The following is a 17,006-nucleotide window of genomic DNA, read 5'->3' as shown; positions in this document are numbered from 1 at the left end:
TATGCAACCACTCCTCTCAGATAGCTCTGGGAAGTGGATCAAATGCAATCTGCCCTCCTCATGTACTACAGAATTAATTTAAAAGCCACATCTGAGAGGGGACTGCAATGAATTAATTTGTACGCTAGGCAAGATTTAGTTCAAATATAGGCTTGGGGTCATGCTTATAATGGAGGTCTTGATATAGATCCTAGAATCTAAAAGCAAATGCCACTTAAAGAACGGGCAATTTTAAATCAAGGTTTCCTCTACAGAAAGCTAAGCAGAGTCTGCAAGTACTTCTGCACATGATTTATTTTACAGATATGATTAGTCCTGCTGAAATCAAAACTGAATCATGTATATAGAATTAAGCATGGGTGAAATTATCTACAGTATAACTTAACATTTAGAGATATCACTCTTGAGGAAGAACAACTCTATCAAATGCAATTTAGAAAAAAAGAAACTCATCAAGCATTTAAGACAAATACACTGCTGAAGCAGCAAAATGGCTGGAGCAAGTTAATGAGCAGATTTTCCTTAATGCTGTGAACCACACAGTGTCTGATTCAGTCTGCTGTCTATGATATGCACGGCAGAAAATATAGTCCTTTTTCCGTTTCAATTGCTGCTCAACGAATAATTGGTGCTTTTAAACATTTGGATAGCTAATTGTCAAAAATAAAGTAGTGGGTTTTGTCATTGTTACACTTATAAGAATTAAATACATGTAAGTGCTAATTATATCAATCAATAAACATGAATAATGAACCAGATAACACTTGATTAAAAATAATTTAAATTAAAAAGAAAAAACCAAACCCAAAACCTGTTTATTGACTGAACACTATGTTTTCCAGTGGGGAAAAGTCTGGCCCGTATTTAGGGTAGAATGTTACAAAGTTCAGAATTCAGATATTCTTCAAGTACAGTTGTTAACAACGGGTTTTTTCCCCCCTATATTTTGAATACAGCTTTAATATATTCATAATTTACTGAAATGAAATGCCTCTTAGAAAGATGAAGGGCAAGAATCTAAAGGTATTTCATCTAGGAATACTAAGCTTAAATGGTTATTGCTATTTACTAGTTATACCTTAAAAGTGAAACATGAAATGTCATACAGCTTGGCTTTCTCTCAAAAGAGAATACAATTGTACCTAAGAGAAAATGTTAATGTCACAAGTCCTTCTCCCTGCCTTATAATCTTTCTTTTTTTCAATTGTAATTAACTTGTCAACAGAAGAAGCAATGCTTGTTGACAATTCTGAATCTTATACTCTAAAACAAAATAAATCTTTTTGAACCTTCTGAATCTTATACTCTAAAACAAAATAAATCTTTTTGAACCTTTAAAAGAAAATACCTCAATGATGGTTGGTTTGCCCACATTTTCTACAGTTGGTGAGCCATACAGCACTCCATCACTGTATGGTGTCCTTTGTATATAGCGTAGCCATCCAGGTCTGTCAGGGTAACCCATTAAGTTGGTATTAAATGTTATAGGATCATTACTTATTTCACCTAGATAAGAAAAATTGTGTTAGAGTATTTACAAGAAAATACTATACACGTTGATTTTGATGTTTCTGTTAGAACATCTTGCTATGTCTTCTAAACATTTCCAAAAAGAAAAAAAAAATTGCTAATCTTCACCATATCAGAAATATGTGAACTCCTACTCAGCACTTCCAAGTATTAAGAAATTCATATCTGGAAAGTGTAACCAACTGCAGAGATGAATGTGCTTCTACTCCTTAGAGTCCTGGCTACCGCTGTGTGCTTGCACCCGTTAACTAGTAGGTTTGATTTTTAGAGTTCAGCTCCACCTAGAATTGAAGCATCTAACCTCCTCACTGACAAAAGCACAAAGGTCTCAGTCCTTTAATTCCCCCCCCAAAACCTTCTTTTATTTATGTTTTCAGTAACAGCTCTGAAGACCCAATGTACCTGGGCGGGCTTACTGTAAAGACTGGCTGTGTCATCATCAATGTCTGACAGCTTCTCTTCGCATCAGGATACACATACAGGTCTTCAGCACCAACAGCCTAGCAGTAGTTTTTCTTTACAGAACAAATTCAACAAAGGACCAGATGTTTCTGCAAAATGGATCCACTGATGGCTACTAAATACAATGGTCCAGGTGCAATCTCTAAAAGCCCCTGAAGTTAAACCAGTACAACAGTTCTGGTGGTTCTTATTGACACTCTTACAAATGGCCGGATTTTACTTCTGTTTGGTTTAGCTTTTGTAAGCACCACCAGATCCTCACCACCTTACAGCTGAGGCACAGGACTCCGGCAAATCCACTCTGAGCCTGTGAAGACATCTCTGCACTGCGCTCCTCCAACTCGCCTTTGAAATGGCAACAGCAGCAATTGTAAGACAAGTGACAAGAGAAGATGACAGGCAGGCTGGCATGGAAGGCAGAAACTGAGCCCAGTGAAGAAAGAACAGCTGTCATCTCCTCCAGAGAGGAACAAAGAGATTGAGACCTTTTGCTAAAGGCTAACTAGTTTTCAGGTATGCATTTACACATCTGGCTGTGGGTAAAAGGGACCAAAACCACACCAAACCAGCACCAGGGTGTAATGCAACTTTCCTCCCAATTCTCTTGGGACATCCCAGTAATCTAATCTATTGCATTCATAATAAAATTCCCAGCACCACAAATGATTTGGGGAAAAATCTGAAGGCCACCTGTGATACACTCTGGTTTGTCCGTCATCAAGGTAGGCCATGCTAATGATCCAGCACAGCAGACAAAATAAAAGGACCGTGGTAATAGCTGGCCTCACAGTGAATTTCTGATATGATCACCATCATCTATGGGTACAACAATTTCAGCCGTATCTGAAATCAGATTCATACTGCCTTTGAATCACATGAATGTCAAGACAGGCTAGGGCTGTAAGGATTCGAAAGACAATCCACCTTCAGTAAAATCCCCAGGTTCCTTCCATCTATGTGCCAAAATTGGGAGAAAACTGGGACGGAGGCAAACTTCACTCTGCCAGTCACTATTACACAACATGAAGACTCAGGTATGCGTGTCAGGAAAAACATCCATTTTTCAAGAAGAAGAAATTTTTAAAACATTTGGTTTTATTCATGACAAAATTTAACCAATGGTAACAGAAGCTTATTTTTTCTTTAGTTTTGAAAATAGTACTCTCAAATCAATTCAAAAGCTTATTAATAAAACAGGTTTTGATTATGTGTGCACTGTACATTTATTACAGGTTTTTTATTTTTTATAGGAAACTAGGATATATATTTATCATTCCTTTCCTTTGTTGGTAAGCATGTGGGGCAGAATGTTCTGTCTTTCTCTTTCTCCCCTAGACTTCTTATACATATTATAACCTGCCAATGATCAGTCCTTTAGGTTTGCCTTAGGCGTACATCAAACCACCATATTTAGCAAATCACAGCTCTTTCTCTAAAAAACCTGCTTACTAACATTGGACTGTTCCTAAAGATAGGAAGAAGGCTGAATCCAAAGGAGCATAAGTGAAAGAAAACATCATTACATAGTTTCATATTTAATATTTTATATTAATATTTTGTCTCACATTTACGATACGCTTTCAAAGTGTTCCTTCATATAGCCTGATGCATACTATGTCTGAAACAGTGATCAGATAAATGGCATTTTTAACAGACATAATTATCAAACTTCCATGATTTCATATTTAATGCGAAACTGAAGAAAAGCTATACTTCATAATCTCTGATATACAATGTGTTATTACGCCTTCCCAAATTATTAAGTACATTTTTCACAATACACAATTATATGCATCTTTTCACAAATGATGATCACAAATGATGATCACAAACCAGAGCATTTTAAACTTGTAGGACCACATATTTTATTTCATTTGAAGATATTTCAATAGAAACTAAAAACTGTCCTTTGTATATTATATGCTGAACTGTAAGGTATGCTAAATAGACTTGAATTTTTTTAAACATTTTTTTTTTCCTACATTTTTATATAATATGGAAGATCTTAGCGTCCCATACCAGGCTTTGGGTAAGGAGGAAACTCCCCCTTAAAGTACTCTCTCTCCAAAACATGAACAAAAAGAACTCCAGCAGAAGGGTATACATTCCGATCAGAGTGCGCCTTAGACAGAATCGTGTACACTGGAAAGCGGAAGGAAAGATAAGAGACAGAAAAAAGCAAAAATGAGACATGCTCTGGATAATACAGCATGCATTTCAACAGCAATGTGGGCAATCTGGGAGAAGGAAAGCAACGAATATTAGATAACTGTTAATAAGTTTTTTAAAAGGTTGCATAGATTTAAGAACAGAACACAGAGCAAACCCTCTCTTTGCCCAACAAGATCCCTTCCAACATTCCAATAAACAAACCTGGCTATGTTAGGATTTCAGAAGTTGCACGAGCCCTTTATTTTTCTTGCAATTAAAAAAAAAAAACAACAAGGCAGGCTATTGTAATTTTATAGTTGGTTTATTTGTAATATTACATGAGTAAAAATACATTAAATGATTGATACAATCGTGTTTTCTTGATATTTTACATGAAAATAAGGAACATGAGAAATACGGAGGAACCTTACCAATCAATGGTACTGATTCCTCACTGAATGGAAATGGCAGATTTTTCAGATCTTGTGCAGAAAAGGACAAAGCAATTCACTTCAGCTGAGGATTTCTGTGAGTCCTTAAAGCTAGACTTTCTTAGACCAGCAAGTTCAGATAACGTACATCTAAAAATCTGGTTAGAGAGCTCCTTATTGAAGATGATGTGCTTGTATTGAAAGATAAAACAGAAGGACATAAGCAATTATAGGCCCGTCAGGTGTCACTGATTCCAAACAAAAAAATGAAGCCATATTTTACAGGACTCAGAATTAAAAACATAAAGGAAACTTAATTCAGAACAACCAGCATATGTAAAAGCAGTATGCTATTTTTTATGTAATTACAAATTTAGTTGATAAAAGCAAATCTTACTTGGGTATAACACATTTGACGCAGTACTAGATACACATTTTAATGAATTAGAAGAATAAAAAATCATTATGATACATTAAATAAGAAACCACTTTATCAATAAGTTTCAAAATTTAAGCATAAATGGAGAAAACTGATCTAATAGGTGTTTCTCATGGTGTCTTAACAGAACTGATTGTAGGTCATGTTATTATTCCATATTACTATTGAATTTTAAGTCAATGCCCTGGAAGAATCAGTAATTGCTGATAAACTTTGTCAATGAGATGAGGATTACACAAGTGGTAAATAAAGATTGTAAGTCACAGATAGAGAGACACACAGCTACCTGCCTCGCTTGCTAAACTGAAAGAAACTTTATGAGAAGTCACATCTCTGAAGAAAGATTATAGGCCATACAGCATGGTGGTACTGTCATAGGGAACAGCGACTCCAAAAGAGATTTCAGAGTCGTCGTAACAAACTTACAGGAACAAACTTGTACCTCCTGGAAGATATAAAGGCTAATTTCAACACTGGGATCAATAAGCGAGATACATTTGAAATGTGGATCAAGCTCATGTAGTTTTCTAATACTGGTATAATTTCTCCAGCCTTATCATTATACCAGCCTTCTTACTTGAGATCCACTTAAAAAGTCACTGCTAATTAGGCATTAATCACAGACATTCCATCCCTCGCACCACGTACTCCGTGTGGAATCTATCTCACCTAATTTTAGATGCCTACAGAAACAACATCCACCACTGAGCTAGTCAGGCTCCTTTTATAGTCAGCAGAGAAGAAACAGATGCTTCTAGCGGTTGATTAATTTGATTTCTCTTGTAAAATGAGATGAATCATGGCCTAGATTCCTGACTGCACTGACTAGATCTCCACTGACTGCAGAGGCAGCTGAGAGGAGATGCAGACATCTGTAATGTAGACCTCTACATTTAGTTACATACTTCCCACTCTTCGAGCCTGATATTGCAGAATTAATAGTCTCAAGCTCTGGATATACTACCGATCAAATTCCACAGCAGCTGCTTTTTCCCCACTTTTTGGAAAACGCTTTTAACATGGTACTGAACAGAATCTCTTTCTAATAATTTTATCTTAAAGACAAAATTAAAATGGATGCTGAAATTTAAATAGTTTATTACAATTTTGTGTAGTTAATAAACCAGTTACTGTAATTTTAATTATGTAGACTTAAGTACAGTAACATAGCTATCTGATTTGTATAATTAAAATTAGTAAATTGATGACCAAAAAAACCTTTTGCACTCACTTCTGTGAGTAACCTGCAAATAGAGCAAGGAAAATAATTAATTTCTTTTAAAATATTTTCAAGAAAAGCTGAAAAAGCAATTTATAAGATTAATAGAGCAGAAAAGCTGACAAAAATATGGTGGCTAGCTGAAAATGCATCAAATATCTAGAAAAATCCATTTTTCCATTTCCGATACTTTGACTCCACAATGAAAATCCATTTCAAACAGGAAAAACAGTGGAAAAGTAGTGTATATTTTCTCCATAAGCAATAGTTTTAGAAAGGAAGAAGGATAATAGAATCAGCAGTTACTGAAAAAAACCCCATATAACATATTTCTTTTGTCGGTTAGAGGAAATCTATTGCCACCACCAAATGCCTGCCCATTCCTAGCAATGACATGTTCTCTGTTGCTGAAGTAAGCATACCAATAAGGATTTCATGCAGATATAAACAGTGATCTTGGGGGAAGTCTAAAAATGCCTCTCAGAAGGAACAAACCCATAAACCTATTTTATCTTATAATGGAAAACACATTGTAATGACACAAATATGGAGATAAAGAATTTAAAAGTTCTCGCCCCCCTTGTCAGAGAAGCCCTCTTCTTTTTCCCCTATAAAGTTCCTTCAAAATCAGGAGGAGAATGATGTGTCTTCAGCCCACTACAGCAATCACTGCTTTTCAATAATGGAACAAGTGAAATGCTATTTTCTTCAGAAGCTTTAAATCCCACAATTATTTTCATAAGACTGCCTGAGACTGAAGATGAATGTGTAATCATCTTAGGTGATCTATGGATGAAACTGAATATACTTATCAACTTCTAGATACTAATCTAATACAGCAGACTGCCAGATGTGAATTGCCTGGGCAAATTCCCTATGGTAGACAAAAATCTCAGGGACTGTGAAAGGCTTCTGTAAAACTCACCATGGGAAATTAAAAATCTTCACTACATAGGATCAGAACAGATCCCTGCTAGGAAAAAAGACAGTATCAGCTACCTCGACAGCACTAATTTCTTCTTTCTTGTTTCCAGATCCCTTGGAAGACTTTCTGTATATCCCAAGATATATCTGTGCAGAAAGGTCAGAAGTCCTGGAGATTGGGAAAGAAGTAGATTAATTGGGAACTGAAGGTTGGAAAACACACATCACTCCTTTTGAAACATGTACAGAAACTGTCCCAGTTGTTCTTCTTGTAGGTCTTGAAGATGGGCACAGCCAGGAATTCATCTAGGATTGTATCAGCCTCCAGCCCAGAGCCTGTTATCAGATACAGATGAGCCCCGTTTCCAGAAATTTCAGAAGATTTACCACGTTCATTGAAGCCTGTATGTTGATGATCTTCACAAAAAAATCCACCTGGATATTTCTTCCAGAAATTTCAATGGGTCCTCTCCCCATTGATTTTTAGCAGATGAAGCACAATCCCAGGAATAACTTGATCCAGATTGCCTGCCTGGATGGGCATTCAATGCAAAGCCTTTTCTCAGCTAGCGTACACTAGCTAAAATATTCTACGTGTACTTGTATAAATGACAGTAAAATAGTCTTTTTACATATGTATATGAAAAGATTTTTCTGAATTGTTACAGACAAGTTATTGTATTAAGCAAACCGCAGAGGTAACTCCAAGCAACCAGCCGCGATAAGAAAATGTGCAGTATTAGGTATACACACAGCCATTATTTCAAGCAAAGCTATAGGAACAGGAAAAGTTGGGGAAGACTCACAAAGACACGCAGGTCTGTGAATGTTTAAAAGATTGAAGAAATGTAAAATTTTCCAAATTACTTACCTTGAAATGACACCTTATTGCTAAAACAAGGACATGACTGAAAAAGCAAGAGTAATATTAAAAGCAGATTTGACTGAACCAACATGGGATTTAAATTTACAACCTAAACTCACCATTCTTCTCAACAGCCTTTATTCTGCTGATAATATAACTGTGGGCTTGCTTAGTCGTCCAGTTAACTGTTCCATTATTGCCATCAGCAGAGCTTAACAAAAAAGCTTTTCAGAATAAAACAAATGCAAAAAAAAATTAGTCAGATCAACAGACTCCCCCAAACCAGGTATCAAATGGGATCAGATGCCTTCTAAATCAGGTTTTGATTTTAGTCAGAGTTTAGGAACCTCAGGTTAAAAAAATGGTGGTGTTTGATTTGAATAAACATATAATAATCTTTCTGACAGTCACCTTTCTCACACTCATTTTTCCAAATAAGCTAAGTTTACACTAAATGCTTAAACCTCTGCAGACACTTTTGCTGACATAGTTATACTGACAATAAAGATGATGAAGGGCATTCTCTGAACTGGAAAAAACTCATATACAGGCAAAGACACATGTGAAGTTACTTTCACTGGCATAGTATATTCTGGCCAAAGTAGGGAAAGTAATATAAGCATAAGCACAGCTTTGCTTATATAAGGATGCTTTGCTTGTATAAAGACACATGGGCTGACTGCCTGGCCTTGTAGGCATAACCAATTTCGAAAAAAGAACCAGTTAAAAATGGTGGTCTTCATCCCACTCAGCTAGAACACAGCCTGAAAACAGCTGGATCAGTGCAGCTGAAGGTACAAGGTTTAAATGTGGTGAGGAGCAAATGATTACAGGAGACAGAAAGCAGCTGTGGAGCTGACAGAAAGACTCCATTTCACCAGTAGCAGAACTGCCTGAGAAAGCTCCCTTCTCACTCCCCAGTTTTTGTTCTTTTGTTCCCTTTCTTCTGTGATGAATAATAGATAAATCAGCTGTTTGTATAGTTACATGCCAACTGAAAGTGCAGAGGGAAGGAGCTGCAGTCAGATGCTAGAAAAGGGAAAGTGGCCGTAATAAATAGTCTTTCTTTTGAAATAGTTTGGGAGCGAGAACTCATGTCAAACCCCAGTTAAAAAAATGCTATCAGATTAACACCTTAACTTCCTTGTAACAATAGCAATATCAGAAACATCAAGTAGCAGTACTTGCATACAGATACACCAGTTTGCAGGAAGAAATCAACACTTGTTGGCAAACACTCAAAGTCTGCAAATATCGTTTACACTAGAAGCTTAAACATCTGGAAACTTTTGCTGACATAGTTACACCGGTCAGCTATTACTGATATTGCATTCTCCGAACAGAATTTTGGAGGCTCAACAGAGCTGGCTTAAGCAGTAGTCAAGATACACAAATACTCCATCAATGCATGTCAGTGAGCCATTTATTAATGATAATTGAGGATGAAGTATAATAAAAAAATTACATGTTCAAATTACCATACGAACACAATAACGTTTCTAAATTATGAATTTAAGTTTCTTTAGACTTTCAATATACACAAAGGCTCTGATTTAACAAAAAGGTGTTATTCACATCCACTGTTTTACATCTGTCTTGCAAGATGGACAACTTTCTCCCTGCTGAATTGATCTGCATACATTGCAAGTCTTAATATAATACCATCCTAGGGATTATCCAACTCAGTGCTGCATATGACCTTTAGTGTAAATTTTCTATAATTCTTGGAACACTCCAGAAATTCCAAAAAGGTAAAATAAAGTTGTTCCAATATTTCAACAGGATGAACTGGGCAATGAGAGGCCTGTCAGCTACAAACCAGCACCAAGCAAAATAATTAATACAAGATTTGATTACTGAATTATTAAATGGAGAAGAGTATTATACTTATCACAGTCAACAAGGATTTAATGCATCTTTTCAGACACTTTTGATGAAACTACAAGATTTTTCTGATAAAGATAACAGTAATGACGTTACCCTTAGATATATAGCCTATCACCTAGCACTTCGATTGAGAAACTAGACACAAAACCATTCTAGCATATTTAAATGCAATAAAAAAAAAAAAGAAAGACAGGTTCCAAGATGTATTTTTTTAATATAAATGATCAGTAAGTGTCTTTGATTTGGGTTCACAAGTTGTTTAGCTGTGGGGATTAAAGAGGTTACCTGTCTACCTCTCCACCCTACACTGCATTTCACAGGGGAACTGGAAAAGCAACCAGCATGCCTGTTTTCAGATCTTAGAGTTTACAGTGTGATGTTTTAATATAAATATATATCACCATCTCTTTGATTTCAAATGACAGGTATGAAATGAAACAATTCAGGAGCACAGTGCCCATTCAACAGCTTTCACCACAGGAATGGCAGTCTCAAGCAAGAGAACAGGGCTACTGGATAGTTAATTTGTTATATGAGATTTCTAGTGGGCCTCAGATGGTTCTGGCATTGGCCTTATGCAATTTGACTTTGCAATAAAATGACTTGGATATATAATATATATAGATAAAATTTGCAGGTAAAAACAAAGGCTAGGAGATTGACAAATAATGGAGATGGCATGCTACTAACATAGAACAGTCTGCATTGTTTGGTAAAAAGGTGATCACTGATGTGCACTTCAATAGAATATAAATGTAAATGCATACCCAGGAACAAAGGCGGCATGCCATACACACGCTACAGAGCACGCACTTCAGGGATGCTAAACTTTAATATAAAACTAGGGACATACGTCAGGTAATAACTGGCTGAACAGAGGCTTTTAGCAGAAGACTGGGTAGAGCGGCTGATACATAAACAGCAACACCAAGGAGGAGCAGGGAGATTTTTTTTTTTTTTGTACCTGACACAGATATGATTGCTGTTCAAATAAGGTGTCTAGTACTTACATAGAGCCTTCAAGAAGCATAGTGACAACATGAAGAAAGCTCAGGGAAGATCTGTGAATATGATTAAAAGACAACAAAAGAGGCCTTATACTACAGAATGCAGGGATTCAAACTATGCATTTTATCAAAGAGACAGTTTAGAATTAATTTGATCAGCCTTGTACTCACGCTGAAAAAAAATGTGAATCGTGTCAGGCTCTTCAGTTTGTTACATGTGTTGCCACAGTTGCTGCAGCATCCACCAGCGCTTCTAACAGCAGGAGAAACTCACAGCTCTGTGCCTAGGACTTGAACATGCCCAGGTGAAGTACATCTACAGTGTTTTCTTTTTTCTTTAATTAATCTTTCAATTTGATTTTCCTTAATATTTTTTATTTTTCTTCCATTATATTTGTATTATTTTATAAATATAAATTATATTTATATTATTTTATACTTTTTCTCTTTAATTATATTTGCATAGGTTTTATGTAAAGGTGTTAAGTATTAATATTTAACAGCAGAATATTTAACAGAGAAGATACCCGCAAGAATTTCTGCCCACCTCACAATCAAAAAAGGACCTAAGTATCATGGACCAACTTCACCTTCCCCATTCCTTTATTGCACTCTAACATCCACACACCATCCTGCACCCTTACCTACCCTCCTTATTGCTTCTCTGAAGTAGGACCTCAAGCCCATCTCTCCCGCTACTAATGCGGCACACAGCTCCAGCTCTCAAACCCCACCATTTCCCCTCTCTCCCACACCTCCACCTGGGACCTGACCTAAACATGTGCTTGTTACTTTCACGCCACAGACCAGGACCTCAGGCCATGCTTCCACTACCCCTTACTCTCTTACCACACAACCCTGCTCCAAAAAACTACCCCTGCACTCCTCTACCGCACATCCCATCTGGCTCGGAGTCCCTCCTGCATCCTGAGCTGGAAGCACAGGTCCATACACGGCACAGATTTCGGACAGGCTGCTGAGAACCGTGGAGCAGAGCAGTTAGAAACTGACACCACTGAGTTGAAACACAACATCTGTCAAGAGGGAACCATCTGCAAGGAGGTGCTTAGCCCACAGCTCAAATCAGAGCTTGTTCCCAGGCAGTTACTGAGGATCCACTGGTGTCTGCACTGAGATACTTGCCCAATTGGTCACACAGTCCACTAGAGGAGGCAGAAGTTGCACCACCACCTACTTGCCCTCCTCTTCCAACCTCCACACCCCTTCCTCTTACCTAATATGCAGTACATAAGCAACCATCACTGTAAAAATTTACTATGAATTACAGTGGATTCCCTCAGTGGAAATTCACATCGAGATCAGATATTTTCTAACGGATAAGATCTTTTTCAGCGATAGCTACTACACAAGAAATAAGAATGAATTTGTGTTTGTTCTCCATTGTGGATTACTCAGGTTCCTCTGCACTCCATTTATTATAACTCTGTAAAAGTTCAAATCAAACCCAGAAATGTTTCTAAGCTCTATACCTATTCATCTTTGTTCAGTAGGTAATGGCTTTCTACCTGTTTCTGTGGTCCCCATTGATTACTGTAATATCTGAATATTTCTCCAAGATCATTCGAGAAAAGTAACTGAATAAGGCATTTTGTCAGTCTCACTGTGAAACTCTGGCATTTGCATTCTTCAGAATGCTGCAAATTAAGTACTGGGAGAACAAAAACCTCATGCTTTATTAATAGTAACATTTACCCAGCACTATTCTCCCTCCTACTGCAGACCTGACAAGGGAACCAAATTAGATTAGCTTTTCCATGAAGGTTAGGAAAACTTTGCTAGTTCCTGCAGTCCAGCCCCAAGCCCATGGCCTAACCAAGGGGTACGGCCGGGTCACCCTGTAAGCCTGCTATTCCAGGACGCCCCCTCCATTTCTATCATCTCTTGATATGAATTATCAGGGTATCCCTGCAATTACATGCCAGATTTCTGAGGTAGCAATTGATTTAAAAGACTAAAGGAATTCAGAAAAGTTATCGATTTCAAGACGCTGAGATTTCTGTCTGATCACTAGATTGTTCTTCTAACTTCTCATCTTCATGGCTTGGACTGCTGCTAAAAATAATTTACATTTAAAAGGCATTTTGGTGGTTTGAGTAGCAATTGCAACAACATTTAGACACAGTCAATGTTTACGTAAACAAATTTTTTTTAGTATTACATAATGAGCGCCATAACTATGCTGTTAACAAAACAATGTATATTTTCGACCTATGTAACATGTTCATGCTAATTCCAACACAGGAATACTTATCAGTGAATACTGAAATCCGTACCTTTAGCCCTCAATCTGTAGCACCCTGTTTTGCACTGAAAACACTTCAGCAAGATAGTCATGTAAAAACTCATCTCAGGTTAGAGCACTGCTTAGTTCTATTACTTCTTGCTACTATTTGCTTGAAAAGCAGTTCAAACGATTAGGAGGAAAACTAATATGTGTTCTCTGGTTTCTTGGCTCTTCTCTTCTGTTTCTTTCAAATTCCTATGGAAGTAATTAAAACTAGCAACTCCCTCCTTTCCTCTAGAGCTCTGCCAAAAGAAGGCACTCTACACTGACAGTGTCTGCTGCAAATCTATCAGTATCTATTCAAGAAGAGCCCAAAAGCTGTACCGAAATAGATATTCTTGTCTAGGTTTGAAATACTTCTTCTTAGTTTGACTGGAAACACTCTTTTTTCTAAAGAAAGGGTTTTGCTTCGGTGACTGTAACTCCTGAAGTACTTCAATCAACTTCTAACCAAATCTAAAAACATTAAGGAGCAAAAATAAGCCTCTCTTTACACACTAAAAGTTACATCTAGAACATGAATTCCTGCTATAAAGCTGACTTCTTATTGTCCCGCTTTAGGACCTCTAAGATGTTTCCATGTAAACTATACCACCTATCAATAACATGCTTCTGTAATGAAAAGCATAGTAACGGAATGGCTAGCTTTTCCCTCCTAGAATTACTTATTCAAGCAAGTACTCATTGGCAATAAATCTTATTTATTGATCTGGGTCAGATTAGTACAAAGACTTGACAGGCAACATCTTGACAGACAGAGATTCAGAGCCCTGTATGAAGAAAACCTGTTTCTTTGCCCTTATGGTTGCACCCACAAAAGAAAAAAGGGTAGATATGGTATTAGTTTGAAAACGTTAGATCATCGTGAAATGTTCTGCCTGCCTTTGCAGGGTGCGGCTGAGAAGCTGAGTGTTGCCAATGGCACTTCTGCTGTGAACAGCAGGACGAGTGCAGGGATCTAGTTCAGTCTCCTGAATACCCGTCCTAGCCCATGATTTCAGTTGTTTTAAACTAGCGCATGTTTGCAGCCCTGCTGAAAGGGGGGATTCCCAGCACATTCTTGGCCACCCAGCACGCACCAGTGTAAACGATCCCGTACCAGTCCTGGTCAGTAAAGTGATTTCAGTGAACAATTTTTGTTTGTGGGTGGACTAGTTTCCAGCCAGATGACCCAATTCACAGTATCACTGTACAAGTTATTCGACACCCACAAGGGAAGCAGTGAAAAACGCCTAGCTGTGGCAGGGCAGGAGAATGTCTTCTGGCAGCAGCGCAGCTTTATGACAAATTAATGTGACCACGTAATCACAGCTTCCAAAGTGAGAACTAATGAGCTCCTTCCCCATTTTGACCCCTTTATAGGGAAGAGGGAATATGACTCCATTGCTCTAAGACTCCCTATTCCTGGGATAAAACAGGGGTTCCAGGGACAACACAGGCACCAACAACTAATTCTTTAAGTGGAGAAATATAAGGCAACAACCATAAAATGGCCACAGTCATTCAAACAACATTTTGATGATCACTCTCTGCAGAAGCAGAATATGGGGGCAATTCATTGCTCTACCAAACTAATAAGGCAGACGTCTCTACTAGTTTAATCTAGTAAACTTCTACCATGTCTGTTACTGTGAAGCTAGAGTCAAAGAACAACTACCTAGTTTGTATTAGCAATGCTTAACCCTAAACGTCACTTCTCACAACAATGTCCCATTTTTTTCCAGCAAATGCTGGACTTCTGAAATCTCATCTGAGAGCCAGCAGATGAGGCTGGAAGTTCTTTCACATGGTCACAATTGAGATGTCAAGCTCTGGGAAAGCAAGAAGATGCTACCATGAAAAAAACGGGGTTTGTCTTGGGGTGGTTTGGGTTTTTTTTGCTTAAGGGGAATGGGGGGGGAGCTCAGGTGAGCTCCTGGGACAGCTTGCATCTTTCAACTTCTACAAGCTGTCTTGTATTGTACCTGAATTCAGACCAAGAACATACTACAAAACTCCATCTTGATGAAGAATAAATTTTATATAGGTATCTCTTAAAATAACTGAACTGAAGTTCATGCTTCCTTTTTTACATCAGTCTCAAACTGTGTATTCTCCTGTTTTAACTAATGAAATCCAACTGAAGCAAGCTTAAAAACGTCTGAATTTTAAGTGGAAAAGTTAACACTAAAAAAACCTTAAGATCTCTTCCCTTACCATGCAGCCTGGAAGGGACTTGTGGATTAAGCTCACAACGCAGCTTCTAGAAGCTCATTTCGGTTGAACTTTTTTAAACTTAATATCTTAGTTGATACTGAAAGCTTATCCTAAGACTGTCCTAGTTCTTTCTGGGTTGCTATCCCACAACTGGTCTCGTCAGAGGGAGGCAGAAAAGGCAGGAAGAATTTCCACATAAGGAGAAAGCCGTATCTTGCATCTAACATATGCAAAGTTTTATCCTCACATTGAACAACTTAACGCTTAGGTGCTAACTGCATCTTTAATATATCCAGTGCCTCATGTCACTTCTGCTGTCAGTATGCTATGACAAGTATGGCCATATACTTAAAGAAGTATTAGGAGTGTACCTAGATATTATTGGAGCAGACATTGAGTGGATTGTTAGCTTTCAGATGACACACCACCAACCTCTGAGACCACAAAATAACCTAAAGACATAGATTTCTTGCTCTTAACTTGCTCTGGGGGTAGCAACGGTCTCACAAAAGCACTCCTGTGACTGGGCTGCTACTAAGTGTTACTCGTTTGAAGTATTGCACTGTGAAGAACCTTGTGGGTGTGAAACCTGCCTGCTGCATGACAGCTATTATTTACGTGCATTAGGGAGCAGGATTAAGACTTTTTCTGCAGTCTTAATTCTGACACAGTTGGATTAAGCGGTCAAACTGGGAAATAGTTTTCGGGGGGGTGGGGGGGTGGGATACGAAAGATACCCCTGTGCTCAGAACAGCCCAACCCTCGGGGACAGGCACCAGCCCTGTCAGGGCGAGGGAGGGGAGGAGAGCAGCGGGCGCTGCCGCCCGGCCCAGCCCAGTCCCCGGGAGCGGAGCCGCCCCCGCCACCCGGCGGCTCTCGGCCAGGCCTCGCTCCCCCGCCCCACCGGCAAACCCGCTCCCATACCGCCAGGCCTCGTCCCCCGCCCCGGCCCGGCCCGGCCGCCCCCGCCGCGGCGGGGCTCCCTCAGGTCGCGGCTCCGCCGGGCTCGGGGCGCTCCCCCGAGGCGCCGCGCTGGGAGGGGCGGGCTGCGGCGGTCCCCTCCGCAGGGGGAGGGGGGAGGCGAGGGGCGGGCAGGCCGCCATCCCTGCGCCGCCTTCGGGGTGTCCCTGCCGCCGCGCCGGGAAGCCGCCGGAGCCGCGGGGGGGGGGGGGCGCGGGGATGCCGGGGCAGCCCGGACCCCGCACCGACGGGGGCACGGGGGGGGAAGGGGGGAAGGGGGCACAGCGGGGCACAGCGAGCCGCAGCCTGAGGGCAACGCGGGGAGGGAGCGGCGCCGCCGGGAGAGGACACGAAGCCCGCAGGAGAGGGGTCACCGCGGCGCAGGCCGGCGGCTGCCTGCGAGGCCCGTGCCCGCTTCCCGCCGCGAACCGCCGCCATGACCGACCTGTCAGCAGGAGGGTGGTGAGGGCGCCTCCGCTGTGCGGCCAGGGCCCCGCCGCGCAGTACCGCATGGCTCCCCGCTCCTCCGCCTGCTGCTCCTGCCACCGCCGCCGCATCCTCCGCGCCGTGCCGCCGCCTCGCCCCGCGGCGGCCGCAGCATCCTCCCCGCCCCGCCCCGCCGGCGGTCTC

General features: G+C 40.0%; 1 protein-coding gene across 6 annotated transcripts in view; it reads right to left on the bottom strand.

Annotated features, from left to right (window-relative positions):
- The window catches only part of SGCE (sarcoglycan epsilon), a 31,552-nt gene extending 14,581 nt beyond the window's left edge, over positions 1–16,971 (bottom strand). For 4 of the 6 annotated variants that reach the window (XM_087774621.1, XM_087774638.1, XM_087774661.1 and 1 more), the window contains exons 1-4: positions 16,822–16,971; positions 8,141–8,245; positions 4,012–4,134; positions 1,349–1,506 (exon numbers count right to left, since the gene is read on the bottom strand). In XM_087774621.1, the coding sequence (XP_087630747.1) occupies positions 1,349–1,506; positions 4,012–4,134; positions 8,141–8,245; positions 16,822–16,933 (498 nt within the window). In that variant the 5' untranslated portion in view covers positions 16,934–16,971. The remainder of the gene's footprint in view (positions 1–1,348; positions 1,507–4,011; positions 4,135–8,140; positions 8,246–16,821) is intronic. The other 2 variants (XM_087774651.1, XM_087774644.1) reach the window with 2 other exon arrangements.
- Between the last annotated feature and the right edge of the window lie 35 nt (positions 16,972–17,006).

The sequence above is a fragment of the Nipponia nippon genome, unplaced genomic scaffold (assembly GCF_047370975.1).
Source record: "Nipponia nippon isolate SJK-2023a ecotype South Korea unplaced genomic scaffold, ASM4737097v1 scaffold_1, whole genome shotgun sequence".
NCBI classification, from domain to species: Eukaryota; Metazoa; Chordata; class Aves; order Pelecaniformes; family Threskiornithidae; genus Nipponia; species Nipponia nippon.
This window is presented reverse-complemented; position numbering and strand designations above follow the sequence as displayed.